Here is a 19,102-nt window from a genome sequence, read left to right on the forward strand (position 1 = left end):
TTACATAAAAATAATAATAATAAATGATATAATAATAATTATATAGGCCTTCCCCTACAACAACGGCTCGTTTTATATTTCAAAAACGCCATTTATTAAACTGAAAAATATATAAATAAATAAAAATAAAACAACTATTAAATTAACCTTGTTTTTTTTCGTCTGTCACATAGCCTATCTTGCATGCAAATGAAACATTTGGGTATACCTGGTGAGAATGTAACAGCTACTTATAATTATTTTTCAAATACAATTATATGAGTCTATCTCTGTATATTATTAAATAAAAAGAGTTTGACGCGTCACGCCTGCGTCATGGACATCTCCTCCCACTCGCTTTGTTTCTCGTGACTGTCTCTGTATGCGCGTTCGCGTTCAATCATGGCTATTGTGTAAATGGGAGAAACTAGCGTCTCCGTTTATGACTGACCCGTGCCATATGATCGAGGGCTGTCTTTAATTTGAATTAATCAAGAATCTTCAGGTTTTATATGAAAATGGACCAGGCGGCGAGCCGCTACCAAGTGGTAAGTCTAATTCACTCATCCATCGTTATATAAGACGATCAAACATCCCATGACATACAATAGACTTGACATATCCGAGCTGCTGATTACTGGCATTGTATCCGATTTCCTTTAATCATTCATGACTTCCGCATCATCACCGCTACAAAGTGCGCGTGAGTTCACGCAGAACGCGTTCAGATCCGCTAAACTGCGCGCGACTAAATGGAAACATTGCAAAGCCGAACTCATGTTATATTGTCGCACTAACTTAAAAAAAGCCCTCCTCCCTTCCCTTTAAAATAAAACAGAGAGTCTCGATTTATTCAACTTTAAAAACGTTCATTTGATATGTGTCTACGAATAACGGAGACGCAAGAACACAACGAAAAATAGCTCAGGAGCGCGTCTTGTTTGAACAGTTTCTTACCAGTCTGTCGCAATGTTTTGTAATAATGTGCAATAAAAATGACACTTTTACAGTTTTACCATAGAAACACAATGTTGCTTTTCTAAGAACATACTGTACTGAGACTGTTTTGTGTTTAAAATATTTTGTGGCACCATAGAGGCGCGTTCGAAAGATATATCGCACATATGCTTTACAGAAAGTGTTGATTCGTTCATTAGACGCATTTTGACGATTAGCCATCACTAGTGCGTTCCACATCTTTTAAGATTTTGGGGTTCAAATGGCTTTTGAAGCGTCAGGGACATGTGTGGGACGTTGGGTGCACTTGTTGAAGTTTGAGGTATCACTGATGCCTTCCAGCTAAATTTTGAGTTGTCACATGTACACTCAGAACATTTGAGGCTTTCAGGGGTGTTCAAATGTACTTTGAAAGGCCTATGGGAAGTTGGATGCATTTCAGCGTTTCATTTTGAGTTACCATTGGGGCGTTCCAACAGAATTTGAGTGGCCCACATCTAGGCCCGGTTTCATAGACAGGGCTTAGCCTAAACCAGGATTAAGCCATAGTTCAATTAGGAGGTTTAAGTCATTTTTATAAACATGCCTTTAGAAAAAAGCATTTCTGGGGCCTGTTTCATAAAACAAGTTTACCAAATAAGCCAGGTTTATTTCAGTTAGTCGGACTTCTCGTCAGTTGATTTGGTTAAAAATAAATCAGACTAACTGAAATAAACCTGGCTTATTTGGTAAACTTGTTTTATGAAACAAGTCCCTGGTGTTCATCTTAAAACAAAACAAAAGCACTGACATGTTTTAAGATCAGTCAGTGCAAGTTTCTTTCAGTTGAAACGGCTCAGATGTACATTTTAGTCTAGGACTAGGCTTAAGCCTTGTCTGTGAAATCGGGGGGTAATCATGGAACTTTTTAAAGTGGCATTAAGTGCACTTGGGGGGGGGGGGGGGTTGGCGCTCAACTATTTTGTGGCATAATTGACACAATCTTTAAAACAGATTTTAAAGCATCAGTGGTGTTCCAGTGCAATTTGAGTTGTCAGCTAAAAGGCCACATAGACACTTTTTGTCATTATAGGCATGTTTCAAATGCATTTTGGGGCATCATCATAGGCCCATGTGTAACATTTAAAGGGATAGTTCACCCAAAAATGAAAATTCTGTCATAATTTATTCACCCTCAAGTAGTTCCAAACCTGTATGAATGTCTTTGTTCTGCAAAGAATGACAGAAAAAATGACACAATTCTAATTTTTGGGTGAATTATCCCTTTAAACATTAAATATATATTTTGAGCCATTAGATCACGTAAACACATTTTGAGGCATGATAGTCATGTTTATTATCTTTGAAGGGATCATAGGTGTGTTTGGTATGTTCGACAACATTTTAAAGCATTTTAATCGTGTTTGGGTGTTGTTATTGGTACATTTGGGTGTGTTCAAAAGGCATTTTGATGCATCATAGATGTCTTTGGGATATTGAAACACATTTTGAGGGGTCAGGTCTGTGTGCGGAATGTTGAAATGCATTTTGAGGCGTTGGCTGCAAATGTCCTGTCCTCTTGGATGACACTTGGTTAGGTTTGGAGTCATAACCTTCTACTGTATCATAAACAACACAAGTGTGGTATAATCACAGGTTTGTGTGTGAGTGTGTGTTTTCCACTCTCAACAACAGAGCAGGCCTAAGTGATCTGGATCCAGGGCCTTTTGTTTATTGTGGAAATCTGGTGGCTCACTGCTCAGTTGGGAAGGGTTATGTGAAGCATCCCAGAATATAATATATTTTATAAACATACAATACAAATGATAATACAAAGAATTACCATGGTAAAAGCATGTTTTCTGGACTGTAGTGCCATGTAAATAAATTCATCCAGCAGGCCTCTGTATGTTTTCGAAGCCTTTTCATCGTTTCTAGGAAGGAAAAAACCCCCAGCTCGCTTAGTCACAAGCTTTTTTGAGCTCGCTGCATGTTCGAATGTTGCTATGGCAACCACCGCAAAATAGCGCTTCTTAGATGTGTCAACAAATAAGCATAGCTGCTTTTTCCATTTTAAGGTAAATCGATATTTAGGTGGTTGTGGTTTCACCACATGAACCATTCTCAGAAGTCTCTCCCTGCGTTATTTCATAGCTCAGCTCTCATTGCACGAATTCTCCTTCATCTTTATCCATTTTATTATACTTGTACCATGATAGCACTGTCTCCCACTTATCTTTGTCGCTCTAAACTCGTTATTAGTCAGCACACTGCAGAACTGCAACTGTGCAATTTTAAACCGGTCTTCATTATTGTTCAGCAGTTATGCGAGGTTTGAAATCTTTTCTTTGTCAGACCAATGTGGTGTGATTACTTCGATTGGAAATTATGAAGCTTTTAATCTTCGTAGACAGTGATTTGTCTTTAACATCAACCTGCCAATGGACTACGGATGAAAATGATAAAGCCAATTGGCTAAATCTGATATATTTTACATGTTATGCATCAATAATGTTTATTGTCCCTCATTAAATAAATAAATAAATAAACAAAAATAATGTTCAGCAGGAAAGACTTTCCTGACATTCCCTAAAATCAAAATCGCATAGCCTTTATTATTATTATTATTATTAATTAATTAATTTATTTATTTATGAATTCAGCGATAGTGACCAACATGTTAAACCGACATTTTTGGACTTAAAAAAAAAAAAGAAATACAAAAAATAAAAAGTAATATATAATATAATGTGACATGTAATTATTTGTTATGCATACACCAATATTAAAATGGTGGCCAATATGATAAACCAATAATTATTTAATATTTCTTAGTGATAAATGGCTAATTGAAATTCTGCTCTATTTGGTCTCAAAAAATTAATTTTAAATTACATTTAAAAATTAAAATAATTTGACATTTTGGCATCACAACGTTATGCACAGTATTAAAAATATTCAGATTGAGATTAATTTCTGCTAAATTTTGCATTATTTAGTAACACTGTTAAGAATTAAGTTAAAAACTGACTAAATGAATGTTAGATGGCAAATATAGTTTAAATTTAAAAATTGGGGAAATGCACAATTAAATATCAACTATCAGATTCAATGTCTACCGAAAAAAAAACAACCTCTAATATAAATATCTAAATTCATATTGTACCAGTATATCCAAATGCATCTCTCTATTTTTAGTGTTACTTGTTAACAAAAGTGACATTTTAATAATCGGTCCAAATATTTCTGCTGAGAAGAGCTTAAATGCCATTGTCAAGGGCTTTTTAAAGTTTTTAGCAAACGGATTCTGTGCAGTCTTAGTCATAACACAGATAAGATGTACCATTTATCTCAAGTAAGATAGTGCTTCTAACAGTCCATTGCCAACCACTGGAGATACTTTCTTTGTCCCTGGCCAGTTGTTGTGTTTATGTAATGCCAATCCAGGTTGTCCTCAGTGCAAAGTGAGAGCACTATTCACCATTGGCGTTCTTGCTGTCCTTGATGTGGCCCTGATGTTACAGTGTAATCATTCTCATGTGAACTTTGTCTCTCACTGGATCTCAGTTTCTGTTCGACTTTTATGATAGCAGAGTTGAACCTAAGAGCATTGACCTATGCAAACACTTCCATGGCTCTTAGGCTGCTCCATCAGGAGGCCTTAGATATTATCATGAGGTGTGGTATAGTAAAAGATTGTCATGGCTTGATCCTTCCAAAGAGTGAACCGTTATTTATTGTTATATTAGTGATATCAGGTCTATATGGTCTTCAGCAGCTTTCTGATTGTTGTTGTTGTTTTTAAGTCTTGTAGGATAGTCCATGAGCTGTAGTAACAAGTTATATTTATTTTCTCCATTTACCATACGTTTTATTTATTAGCAGCATGTGACCAGTAGAGTTTGAACAATAACATTCACAAACTAATTGCATTTTGATGATAGCCTAATAATTGCGTATCATATGATTAATGTAATATAATATTTTATGATATTTACTAATTTATATTTACTGTTAGATTTGGAAGTTTCTATTTAATTTAATAACATTTTTATAAATTTTTTTTGTAATAAATTATTTAGACTGTACATAAAAACCTGTTTTCAAAACTATGTCCTTGACTTATACACCTGTGTCCCTGCTAAGCATAAAATAATGATTTTATAATTAAATAAGGATTAAAAAATAAATATATTCATAGGTTTAATTTGATGCATTGTGAAAAAGAAATCAAAAGTTGAGAAGGATTTAAAGCTGCAGTCCGTAAGTTTTGCCTCTTTGTCGCCATCTCTGTTTGAAAACCTGGAATTGCAGTTACTTTATCTTCCTTGCATGGGCTGTGAGTCGGCACGGATGAATCTAATGTTTTGAGGAGTATGTGTGGCAGTCAGTCACCTCACCGGTGTGGATGTTTACTGTACTTCGCAATCACAGATTCTAGCCTAGGTCTTGGAATATATGACCCAAATAATACTTTTCACCATATATTGTCATCTGAACAAGTAACAAGTCTGCCATGTTTGTTCTGACCAACTGAGGAAAAAAGCATTAGAATAAATCATGCTACCAACGGCGATTTAATCTAAAGATCGGTTAGCTCATATCACATCAAACCGTGCAAATTATTATTACTGTTATACTCTATTCTCAAATTATTACTGTTAACAACATCAGCATTGCGTGACTATGGGTACAGTGTGTATTAGCGTGTAGATTTCAATTTCTGTACAGTCTAATCTAATTGTCATGCCATTCAAATTTCATATTAAGAAATTCTTTTAACCCAAAAAACAAATTATGCTCCCTTCGAACTGGTTTTCTTTAAAATACAAATCTTGAGTAATCCCAGGCTATCTGTAATCAGAAGCACATTTTAAAACTGGAATATAATTTAATTTCATTCACACATGTTTCATAAACACATAATCCTTTCCGGATTACAATCCAACATCAAAATGATATGTTTAATTATTCTAGCTGCTGTGAGAAAAGGCTAAACGATCCGCCACCTGCAGGATCCTCACGTGGGATAGCCTACTAGCCGGGACAACTTCTTTAGGTTTACAGACGTGACGTATTGACGCAGTGCAATGCTCAAATTTCCCGTGAAATCCTACCCGTACTTCTCAAATTAGAAAACATTATTATAAACGAACCGTTGTGAATCGGGCTAAAGTAAGGCGATATTTTGAACACTGGCTGGTTATGTACTTGTATTGATTTCGGATAATTTTTAACCAAAAAAAGTTATGGACTGTAGCTTTAACTTTAAAGTTTAAGGCAACCAGCTTCAGGAGTTTTTTTTTTAGTTTTCTCAACTTGTTTTTGTATAAACTGAAAACATCTCCTGAAGCTGGTTGCCTTAAACTTTTAAGTTTTCTCAACTTTAGTTTTTTTACAGTGTTGGAAATTTCAGGCATTTGTTAATGTTTACGACTTTATTTTTAAATATTTTTCTGTTAAAATTTGAAAAACCTAATTCCCTGTTTATTTAAGGAATATTACATAGGTTTTGCCATTTATTTATGTAGTTAGTTAGTTATTTAGTTAATTAGAAATGAGCCGGTACCTAAAATTTGTTTTCAAAACCATGTCATTGCCTTACCCAGAGATAATTTAAATTCAGATAATTGAATTCAGAGCTGTCTGGTTCAATTTCATAGGGATATTTCAGGCATTTATTGATATTTAGAGTTGAAGTAGCTATTTATTTTTTTGGAAATATTGATATTAATGCTTTTTAAATAAAAGCACATGTAGATAAGCACATGCATTTTTGCTGTAGTTCATATTTTGTATTAAAATCCTGAGCATTGTAGCAATGGTGTGAACTACAGACGTTTTGGTTTTGTGACAAAACCACTACGATGATTACTACTAATCGCCCCAAAATATGAAACGGACTAATTTCATCCTGGTGAATCGCTCATATCTGTTTGGACGATTGCTTTCGAACGACACATCAAACAGGTGCATCTGAAGGCACAGCCTTGTGCCTCGGTCTCGTGGTTTGCATTACCGCCGCTCTCCTGTTACGTGTGAATCTGTTAGCTAACTTTGTTGGCAGACAACTGTGCATCTTACTGCGTTGTGATGTGCCAAGTGCGTTCCCTGCAATCTTAAACTGTCATATTACCATGAGGCCTCAGCACTCAGAAGACATTTTCAGGTCACTTTGTGCAGATTGAGATTCAAGGCTCCTTTTTAATACTAAATGTTTTATTCAGTACTACTTTTCAACACTTCCTTCTTGAAGTTTAGCTTCACAGATTGTTTTGTTAATCGTAGGGCGAGGACAGTAAGGTTATGCGACCCAAGAGACCGAGTTGTTGACTCAAGTTGTTGACGTGTTCCTTTGCAGTGTTAGATGATATCCTTCCTTCATTGAGTACATCATGGTGTCAGTTCAGCCAACGCAAGACATAAGACCTCGTCAAATTGGCCTTAAATTATACGACAAGATTCTTCAGTCTGATCTTTTGTGATTCTGTCCTTCCTCAGTTGCACAATGAGGACGATCCCTCTGAAGGGGCCGCTGGCGCAGAGCCGTCCACATCCTCCCAGGCCGCTGCCTCCGTCGCAGGCATCAGCAACCCCGCAGTGGATACCGAAGCTCCGCCTCCGCCTTATACCAGCGTGACACTCGGAGCAACAGCTGCACCAGGTAGAGACACCTGGAAAAAGTTATTATTTCCAGAGTAAGAGCAGGAATCTACTTAGAAACTGATATTGTTTGCAATAAAATAGAAAAGTTTTGACATGCGTAAATAAAATGCATCAGCTGCAGCTGCCATGGCACTCAAGGTTTTATTTTTAGCTGTTGTGTATGAAAATAAACACAATGCGGATTCTGTTCAATTCATTATGCAAATATTACAATGACATCATTGCCGTTGGTTACTGTTCAAAGGTTTATGGTCAGTAGCATCAATTCTTTCAAAGAAATTAATACTTTTATTCAGCAAAGATGAATTAAATTGAATAAAAATGACAATAGACACACACAGATGTCGTTTTCAAATAAATGCTGTTCTTTTGAAGATTCTTTGCATCAAAGAATTAAAAAAAATCACAATTTAAGAAGCACAGCTTTTTTCAACATTGATAATGGAGTGCAACAGTCTGGTTCCAGAAGAAAAATGTCATTTTCTGCATAGGGAAATTGATTTTTAACAATAACTTACAAAGCTCTAAAGACAGACCTAATGTGAGCGCCATGGCTGTTAATCAATGGTATATGCTTTTGTTGCATTATTTCAACTTTTGTTTTAAGTAGGGATGTAACAATGCACCCCAAGCCGGTTGAAAATCTATAAATATGTGACGATTCAGTTGAATCGAGTCAGTTGAGATGTTAAATGAATCTTGATGTAGTCTGGAGTTTATATGAAGGTATCTCTGAGGTGAACACTGTCTTCAGAAAAGTTTAATGGTATTTTTCTTTTCATTTTGCATCTATATGCATATTAAAGTAGTGCAGTGCTGATTTTTTTACAGCGGTAACCAAGGAAACACTGCATAGCTGCTGTTCCATAAGTGCCACCTGCTGTCCGAGAATGAATTTGCACATCTGCTGTTTTTGTTTCATGCAGATGTTTTATGCAGCATAGTTTCACAAAGCTAAAGTCAGACTATTCTGTTTTGAAATTTTGAAATTATGCAATCAAATTTAAATCAAAAACTGCTCATGCTGCATGTATTCAGCATCTTTGTTTGGATTGGTTAATTTTAAATGGAAAGATCACAAGAAAAGGGACAGTTTGTTTATATGAAGGTATTTTTTTTATTTGTATTATTTATTTGATTTGGGTTTTGTTTACTTTAGTTTTGTTATTTGACATGCTTGCTTGATGCTGTGAAGAAAATTCCACCAATCAGAATATCGCAGCAAGTAAATTCACAAATGATGTAATCGAGTCCTTGTATCTTAAAACACTAAAATATGTGTGTGTATATATATATATGCATATTTTACAATAAATGTAAAATATATTGTTACTGTATACAATCAACAACTTGAAATTAGTTTTTAATTCAGTTTTGCGATTGGATTGTAGTTCTTTCTCTCATTAAAGCTGTTAAAGTACAGTCTTGTACGTTTTTGTCTGACTTTCAAAAGGTTTTTTTTTCTTCTTCAAATCTAATTTTGGTCTCTAGGTAGGGCTCAGTGTATGTGTATCAGTTGTTATGCGTGTTTTATCAAAGGCAAAACTTGTAAGCCTGATGGCTAGTTATGCGTCACCGCTTGGTGCTTGCGTTATGGCTTTTATTCAGATCTCTAAATATGGGCAATAGTAATTGTGATGCTTGACTTCGGTTAGGAAGACTCATTGTTTAGAAGACTCATAGCTAGAAATGTGTGGCGTATGGCTGACCTGTGTTTTCTATTGCTTTTCAGAGAGCACATTTCCGGGGGACTTTCCCGTTCCTCCACCATACAGCGTTGCCACGTCTCTGCCCACTTACGATGAGGCAGAGAAGGCCAAAGCGGCAGCCATGGCTGTCTCAGCGGTGGAGGTCATTCCACGAGTGAGTATCTCATCGGCCTACGCACCCACACGTTCTGCAGAATCAAACGCCAAGCCCTCGATTCGCACAACTTTCCACTGCGGCTTCGGTACAGTCCAAAACATTCCCTCAAAGGAAATAAATTGCTGTAGTGATGCTGCTATGATTTAATGACGACCAAAATTAAATGGGACATCTCTTAAAATCATGTGTGATTAGGTTTTAGCAGTAACATAAGGAGAGCCTTTTTGAGGATGTGGTGTGCCATAAAAGCCATGACCTAGAAAGAGAATCCCACAGCTACTCTGATTTCTCTGAGCTCAGATCAAGAAGTGTTATGCAATGTGGCCCCAAAAAGTATTTGGACACTCTTAAGACGGTCTGAATGTCATTGCGTTAGATAACAGAATGACAAACCAACTGGCATCTGGAAACAAATGATGCTTTTCTCAGGACTAACTTCCTTTTGCAGTGACATCCACACAGTGAATCCCAAGGTGGTTTCTATATTTGAAATGACTAAATTACTGCTCACTGAATACTGTGACTTAACATAAAAATGATAGCTATTAGTGTCATCCTTCAGAAATCATTCTGATATGCTGATTTGCAGTCCGAGAAACAATTACTACAATTATTAATGTTGAAAACAGTTGTTCTGCTTCATATCTTTGTGGAAACCCTCATACTCTACCACTCGAATGTTTGAAGCAAGTAAATTAATTCTAGTACCGTACATTATTGATACAAAACGACAGCAAAACACTTCACACAAGACTTCTGTTTCAAATAAATGTCATTGTTTTAAACTTTGTATTCATTAAAGAATCTTGAAAAAAAAAAAAAGTATCTCAAAAATATTAAGCAGTAAAAATGGTTAGCATTGAAAATAAAGACAATTATTGATTAATAATTGAACACTAATAATGAATAATATTATTTAAGCACCAAATCAGCATATTATATTGATTTCTGAAGGATCATGTGACATTAAAGACTGGAGTAATGATGCTAAATATTCAGCTTTGTATCACAGAAATAATTACAATTTTAAATATATATTAAAATAGAAAACTGATCTTCTAAATTGTTTCTAAATTTCTACATTTCACAATATTAGAGTTTTTATTATATTTCTGATCAAATAAATGAAGCCTTGGTGAGCACACGAGACTTCTGTCAAAAATATTTGAATTATTCTAAAATACACATTTCTTCTTTTGGAAAATAGCTTCATTGCAAATTGAGGACATGCAGAGAGAGAGCGGGAGAAAGTGCAAGCACCCAAGTGCTGGAGCTCTGTTATGAAATCACTTCAGAAACAAAGAATGAATTGGAGCATTATCCAAGACTTTTACTTGTTATACAACCTCAGCAGCTCCGTTGTAAGCTGTGGGCTGGGTTACCAAAGGCGTAGGATGGGTCATAAAGGAGCAGTTCACACAAAAATGAAGATTTGCCATTTTCTCAGCCTCGTGTCAATCCAAATCTGTGGAACACAATCATGTTGTGCAGAAAGTTGATGCTGTGCAAAAGTGAAATCATGCAGTAAAAGTGAATGTCTACAGAGCAGTTCAAAAACTTAGTATAAAAATTGTCCTGCAGTCAAATGTTGTTTGCTGAAATGAGACATCTTTTTTAGATGCAACACTTGCTTATGTCAGATCCAACTGATGAATGTTGTTAAAGCTGGTGTAAAAAGCTGCTTTAGAAGACATATCTAATAAAAGTTGTATAGACCGTGGGTTCTCAATCTTTTATGTGCCATGGACCCCTAAATATGATCATACGTGTTCAAGAGTCCTCCCCTTAAAGGATACTAAAATTTAAAAGACAGCTGTATATTTTTATGTATAAAGACCCCATTTATACTGTGAATTTTTTTTTAAATATAACATATTATTTGAAAAATATTTACTTTCCAATTTTTTTACATAATTTTTTCCCCTTATTATTTTTAATAGAATTGTACCGTTAGATGTATTTAAATATTATTTAAATACAGGATAATAAATATTTATTATCTAAATATTATGTATTTAATGTTTGTTTATTTCAATCTATTTATTGTTATTTTGTAATCATTTATTTTTACACATTTTTTATTTAATTAAATTTTTATGTTTTCCACAGACCCCAGTCTGAGACCACTTTTATGATATGCTTATGGCTAATTTTGTTTTTTTATATTTTTTTGTTCTCATTTTTGGAGCGTGACATTTGGTCATTATTCACTTTTACTGTATGGAAAAGAAAAATACATTATGTAAAATAATTCTTAACCTCAGGTTGCTCTGAAGAGCCTGTCTCTGCTCCAAGTGTACTTGAAGTGAGTAACCAGGCTATGGACTAACCAGTTATATCAGCATGCTGTTGTCTTAATTTGTATTATTTTGATAAGTGATTTTAATAAAGTGATGTCTTTCAAGAAAATTGCAATAATTTGTCAGGGGTTTAATGCATAAAGATAGGAGTTACATTCTTTCTTAACCATTTTCCACCTCTCTGAGCCTTACTTAAACACACAGCTTGGTCTACTGTGTCTGCTATAAGTAAATGACTTTGTTTGTGATTGGCTAACATCTTTATGTCTAGTACACTGTTTATGTAGCTGGGGCAGTTGCATTGAGGTTGCATCACAGCCATACTGAATTCTGAGCCAGTGTATGTTCCTTCCTAAATGTTTCTCTCAATTCATCTTCTTGTTAAAAAGGATGATGATTTTCCGGTTCGGGACGACTTCAGTGACGCTGATCAGCTGAGGGTGGGAAATGATGGCATCTTTATGCTGGCCTTTTTCAGTAAGTCGTGCAGAATGCTTATGCTTTACACTCATATGCATGTTTAGAATAGTATACTATTATAATAATAATAAAAATTGCATTACATGTTTACACAAAACTATATAACTAATAACCATATTTATTTACAAAATGAAGACTAGACTGAATTAAACATGCAATTTACTAAGGTTTCATCAACCTTTTAGTAGTTAAAGATTTAGATAATGCATACACTTAGACATAATTGTTTTGGATGATATGCAGATTACAGTATATACATATTCGTGTGTGTAATGTGCAAGTGAACTAGTATGCCATTAGAAACATACTCTCTTGAGGAGGTATTACTCTGCAACCGCTTAAAAGTATGGTCTATATTAAATGTATGTGTGTAGTATGAAAGTAATCTGGACATACTATTTTTTGTTTGCCATGTTGTCATTATCATGTGACCGATCCGTGTCAGTTGCATTGCTTCACTGCCATGGCCTCATAGGATAGAATCTTGCTGGAAGTAGTAGGTCATCCGAGTACTTTTTTTCATACTCATTTTTGTGTATTGTGAATTAAGACATACTACTTTAACCGAACACTGTTTTTTTCACCTGCTATATAGTAGAGAAGTATGTGATTCCAGATGCAGTCACAGCCTTTGTGTGTTTGTTTGTCATTGCATGTTGATTTCCTCCATTAATGCTGTGTGTGCGCCATCTGGTGAAGTTGTGATGTATTGCACTGCAAGTTTTTCTATTCACTGTATATATTATGGTCAGTCAGTAGCATAACACATTTCAGCGCAGTTGATCATAGGCCAGTCATGTTTACTAAATGATTAGTCACACTTTTATTAACAATGTATCACCATCTTTGTGACACATTTAAGTAGTTTTTCATGATGTGTTGGTCTGCACATAAAAATACAGAATGGTTACCGTGAAGGTATTTACATGTAATAGTCATTTTTTTATCAATGCAGTACTCTCTCTCTTTTTGTGTAACCAGTGGCCTTTCTGTTCAACTGGATCGGGTTTTGCTTGTCTTTCTGTTTGACCAACACCATTGCTGGCCGATATGGTGCCATCTGTGGCTTTGGCCTCTCTCTAATCAAATGGATCCTCATTGTGAGGGTGAGTCTCTTAGTAACGAATCGATTAACTCCAAAGCACACAGGAGGATAAGATACCCACAATTAAATTATATTAAAAAAAATCTTGAAGTCAGTTAAATATTGTGTCATGGATGTGAATTTAATCATTGTTAAACTCGATGCCCGATGGTATTATTCCTCTTTTACAGTTTTCAGATTACTTTACTGGATACTTCAACGGGCAGTACTGGCTCTGGTGGATTTTCCTTGTTCTTGGTGAGTTGTTTTCATGTTATATTAAGTAGGACTTTTATAGTTTGATGATCTGATAATATCCAGATGAGTGTTATAGGGATAGTTCAACCAAAAATGAAAATGTTGTCATTATTTACTCACCCTCAAGTTGTTCCAAACTTGTGTAACTTTCTTCTGTTAAACTCAAAAGAAGATATTTTCAAGAAAGTTGGTAATTGATTTGCATAGCATTAGTATGGAAGTCAATGGCTACCACCGAGTGTTTGGTTACCAGTGCATTCTTCTTTTGTGCTGAACGGAGGAAAGAACCTCATATAGGTTTGGAACAGCTTCAGGGTGAGTAAATGATGACAAGTAAAAAAAAAACTATCCTTCTAAATAGTTACTGAGAAGTTTGTCATTCATTTGCAGTACTCTAGCGCCATCTGCTGGTTGACTGACTACATGACGGCATGTTTCGAAATGCACTTCAAAATACATTGTTTTTCATTTATAAATGCATTATGACCTAAATGCATTTTGGTAATTAGAGTAGATGATATTGACAAACAATGAGCTTTGCATTATTGTACTTGCTGCTGTGATGAGGCTTTTGGAAAATTTACAAATAACATTTATACTGCAGTATATTGTCTTTGGGAATTTTGAATTAGTGTAGTTTGCTAAGACCAGCTAGGTGTACAATTAATTCTCTTTTTCTGTTGTCTGATGGATGTGAGTGGGAAGCGCCCCTCACATTTTCTTTAGAGCAACTAGTTATTGACCTATGACCTGTCTGTCTTGCACTCCAGGACTCCTGCTCTTCTTCAGAGGGTTCGTGAACTACCTGAAAGTGCGTAACATGTCAGAAAGCATGGCGTCTTCACTCCGAACCCGCTTCTTTCTCCTGTACTAGAGGTGAGGATGGCAACACACACACACACACACACACACACACACACACACACACACACGTGAATGCAACCAAAATCATGATTCTGTCAAGAATAGAGGTGTAATTATTTACCAATGTCCCATTCTTTTCAAAATGATGCAACAACTTTTACAACAGAAAACTGGTCAAGAATTGTATATAGGAAAGAATTAACAGTGTAACTGATTAGGTTTTGTTATATTAATTATACCTGAGCTGCATTGCAATCTTTGAAAATCAAATAGCAAAAACTACTTTTTCATAGATTTCTGTGTGTAATTGCTCTTAAGTAAGTTAATAAAAAGGGTAATTTTATTCATTTTATTTATTTAAATCTTTGTGAAAAGTGCCTGTACTGAGGCTGAATTATGCATTATGCCTTGTTTGATTTTATGTGGGTAAATTGATTAGGTTTTACTCTATTCATTAATCTGTTATTAAAGGTACATTAGCACAAGTAAAGTTTTTTACAATTTACATTCTTGTGCATGCATTAAATGATTGTGTAGTTAAGAAATTATTTGCACATTCCATCATACTTTAATGCAAGAATTGCATTTTCTATGCTTTGATACCAGTCTATATATTGGTTTGACTGCTGAACCAGCATGCCGTCTTATGTTTCTACTGTTACAGTAGTATCTGACTTGTTTTTGCTAAATGTGGTTAAATATTTGGCTGCTTAACTCGACACTTACTCAATCACTCTTTTATTTTTTTTATTTGTTGCGGTGAACCTAATTACTGTGGCTGTCATGTTATTTGTTGAATGTTGCATTGAGAAGGAACACTTCCTTTCTGGTCAGGAATTACCCAATATGCATATTAACCAAGCAGGAAAAGTATGTGCATTTCAGTCATTCTGGGAAAGGACATGTGACTAGGACTGGGCGATATAGCCAAAAAATTATGTTTTGATATGTTGTTGGTTTCAAATGACTGAAAAAGTCATTTTATTTAATCATTCATTTAGTCTGTCTTTGTGAAAATCGAACCAATATTTGTCATAAACTAGACTAACATATTTGTTTTACCATTTTTGTAATAACTTTGATAGCAGGATTGAATGATTGTACTTGACTTATGCAGACCAAACTACAATTTGTGTGAAATTTAAAAATTGTGCTAACATGATTATTTTCTACAAAGGGTGCAATTTTTTGATTTTGTGCAGTGGCAGTTGCATGCAATATGTGGGATGTTTTTGGTCATTAAAAATGACAATTAGTTGAATATAAATTTATAATGGTATGGTTTTAAACACCTCTTGGGACAGACCAAAATGACCATTTTAAGGGGGGACTTTTGTTTAAAACTAGTCACTTGTTATGCAAAGTTCTACATTAGAAAGTAGTAATGGGTCTCACAACAAAATAACATGAGATTTGTGTCTTTAAAAAAAAAAAAGTAAATATCCGTTCACCCCTATGGTGGAGGAGCCTTTTAGTGAAATAACAGATTTAAGCATGTTGAACATTATTTTTCTTGGCTTGAATTTGTTCCAGATCAACACAAGAACTGATTATGCTTTTGTTCACTTGGCCACGCAAGCCGGATGTAATTTGCTGCATTGATAATGGCTCTCATAACCTTGCTTATATGGAGTTTGCACAATGAAGGCCATGGTGGCAAACCTCCAAAAAACAAGCTTCACTCTCATTCACTCTGTCTCTTTCAAGGTCGCCTCACCAAAACATTCCTTCCTAATGTGAAATTCCTTGATGATTTGCAACCCGTCAAATGAACTGGACTGGATCCCACTGAGGGGAAGAGGAAGAAGAGAAAAAATAAAAGGAGTATCTCTGCCAAACGTTCTGAACTGAACTCGGTAGAAGCGGAAGGTTTTTCTGCACTCTGAACGAGTGCAAATCAGCTCTTAATATCCAGTTTTCACATCGTAACGGCCCAGTTGGCCTCAGCCCATAAACTTCTGGTTGATTACTAGATTTGGACAAGACAAAAAAAAAGTGAATCCTTCCACACACTGCATGCGGAGTAATGGATTAGTGTACTTGGGTCGGAAAAACTGCAAAAGAGCGCTAGAAATATGCAGCCAAGACATCCTAAGCAATGTCTTTTACCAAACTGGGTTAGCAGTCTTAGACGAATGAAACTAGACTAGTTTAATTCTCTTTGCTTCGTTGCATCCAAGGCCTTGGCGAATTTGATTGCATTGCAGTATTAATATATAAGTTTAGATAGAATTTGACGTGTAACTATAGCTAACGGCGATGTAAAGTACAATTGCACAGTTTCTCTTCTTACGTTGTGTCTCGCTTAACTTTATAGTAAATGATTAAGAAAATTTGTTGATGTGTTTCAAACTGGAAATGGAATTTGTACTTATCCTAAAACATATATTTGCCTTTTGCACCTTCATTTTTTCCTGTTTTTTTATGGTTATTGGTTGTTTTAAATTGTGACTTTGCTCAAGCTGTGACCTGCCTAGATGACTTTAGTTACTTGAATGCCTGAATGCAACTCTCATTTGTTTCTATTAATCACAAGCCTCTTTAGCAATATCGGATATTACAAGAAATGCATGGTTAAATCGGTTACAGCAGTTTAAACGACTAATCCAGTAAACAAAAAAACCTTAGAAAAAAAAAAGGCAACTTACATTTATTAAATGTATGTAAAACAACCAACCAACTTCTGTTGGAATAATGATTTTGGATATTCTCTGATCGGCAGAGATGATTGTGTGCTATGTTTATTCTCTTGTCTTGCATAATGCCAATAAAATTTTAACTCCCAGATGTATTTCTTTGGACCTTTTGTTTCACGTTAACAAGCATTCTTAACATGCATTTTCATTCCTAGCCATTATTTATGTCTTTTCAATCCAAAATGTCATGTGGAAAATGGGTTGCGAATGCCATTTCATGTTGACTTTATTCTCACCGAAAGTGATTTATTGAATCTTTTATAATGCCACTGTAATTATGAGTATTCAATTCATTTGGTTGGTTGTAAATTATACCAATTATTACACTTAAGAAGTAATAGTTTTAGTAGTAATATTATAATCGCTCGTGTGATTGCTTATGTTACATGTTATTTTTATGACAAATGAACTGCACCCTTACCATAATTACCATAGTAAGCATAGTTTCTGCCAAAATGCCTTTTGTTATTATTGTTCAGTAAAACAATAGTTAATTCAGAATCATTTTGTTGCATTTTAATGACATTTCTGGTTAAAACCAAGCAACAAAAACTGTAGTAACAGCAGCTATGATATTTTGTAGGAAGGGAGTCTCAAGCAAGTAGTGTAATAGACTAACCACGTTACATGTATGTTTAATAATATCGATGCAGTAATACTTTGATATTCTACTACCATGTGAAAACTTTCATATATGAATGTATTATCAAAGTATCACAGTCTGATACAATCTTTGTACCACAGTATCACCACAGTACAGATTTTTCTCAAGGCTATTACTTCATCTCCACCACTGAGTGGCACTTTTTTCCCTTCTACCCATTCCCAAGTACACACACACACACACACACACACACAGTTTATTATTCTTAATAAACTTTTAATGAGTGACCCATTTACATAACGCCTTTCCGGTCGGCACATGGTACTACTGTTGTGGACTGCATTTTTCCAGTCTTTTCTTCTGGATGGATGGCTCACCGCTCACAATCATTCACAAATATGTACACGCACCATGGTACTGACAGATTACTATATTCACATACTGTTGATGTATGTAAACTATTCTAAGTCAAGGTCAGAAATGAAAAGGGGCTCAGGGCAAAACTGCACCAAACAAAAAAAAATAAATAAATATATATATATATATTAAATTGAATTAAATAAAAAAAAAATCCTTTATCTAAATTGTGTTAGATTTAAATATTATTTTCTAGTTATTTATATTTAGTGGTTTAATTATTTATTTGTAATGAATTATTTGATGGTCTTGAATAAAATATGCAAAATATTTTAGTGTATATAATTATGCAGCGACTTCATTTCATTGAAATATTTGAAGCAAAAGAGAGACATACAATGTGTTTATATGGTTAGAAATATTACTCCCAATGAAAAGTTAATTTCATTGTAGGTCAAATAATATAATGTATACTACTGTTTAAAGAAATATTCTGTCATCTTGATGCCACATTCAAAATCCAGTAGTATCATAAGTTGATTTTTATTTTTTTTTCTTATTTATTAATGCCTCTGTTTTTCACCCATTGAAGGAGCAATACAGAGCAGATCCTGTCACATGGATCCAATAAAAAAAGAGAGAGAATGAATGTATGTGTGAACTGCAGTATGTGTGTGTGTCAAAGCGCAAGGGCCATGCTGACAATTGCTGTCGGCAGCATTTTCAGGCCTTTTTTTTTTTTTGTTCCTGGCCACGTCTAAACAGAGTAATGCACCCACTGGCCTCTCCTCCTCCTCCTCCTCCTCCTTGAGGCTTTCCGGCCCAGCGGGTAAATAGTGGCTCTCTTAAGCTCCGGCACACCTCCACTCACTCCTCAGCATGCACAGGTACGGATAGGAATGTCAGGGGCTGGGTCTCAACCTGCACTCACAACCTGCACGTTTTTTTTCCCCTGTTCACTCTGAATTGCTGGGCCTTGACACTAGAGATATGCAACAAAACAAAATTAACA

General features: G+C 35.1%; 1 protein-coding gene across 2 annotated transcripts; it reads left to right on the forward strand.

Annotated features, from left to right (window-relative positions):
- The first annotated feature begins 304 nt into the window (after positions 1–304).
- On the forward strand, positions 305–17,220 carry LOC306872504 (NEDD4 family-interacting protein 2-like). Of its 2 annotated transcripts, none has more exons than XM_079421093.1 (8): positions 305–527; positions 7,417–7,579; positions 9,314–9,444; positions 12,137–12,224; positions 13,209–13,333; positions 13,503–13,569; positions 14,340–14,445; positions 16,141–17,220. In XM_079421093.1, the coding sequence occupies exons 1-7, from the start codon at positions 492–494 to the stop codon at positions 14,441–14,443; spliced, it is 714 nt and encodes a 237-aa protein (XP_079277219.1). In that variant the 5' UTR covers positions 305–491; the 3' UTR covers positions 14,444–14,445; positions 16,141–17,220. The 2 variants fall into 2 exon arrangements, with proteins under 2 accessions (XP_079277219.1, XP_079277218.1); XM_079421092.1 differs by lacking the exon at positions 16,141–17,220 and adding an exon at positions 14,492–14,609 and having other exon boundaries at positions 325–527; positions 14,340–14,457.
- The last annotated feature ends 1,882 nt before the right edge of the window (positions 17,221–19,102 follow it).

This window comes from Barbus barbus, assembly GCF_936440315.1.
Source record: "Barbus barbus genome assembly, chromosome: 7".
NCBI lineage: Eukaryota > Metazoa > Chordata > Actinopteri > Cypriniformes > Cyprinidae > Barbus > Barbus barbus.

Coding starts and splice junctions, on each gene's coding strand:
- LOC306872504 (XM_079421093.1), top strand. CDS start 492: ATGAAAATGGACCAGGCGGCGAGCCGCTACCAAGTG. Junction 7,580..9,313: donor CGGAGCAACAGCTGCACCAG/GTAGAGACACCT, acceptor ATTGCTTTTCAG/AGAGCACATTTCCGGGGGAC. Junction 12,225..13,208: donor CTTTATGCTGGCCTTTTTCA/GTAAGTCGTGCA, acceptor TTGTGTAACCAG/TGGCCTTTCTGTTCAACTGG.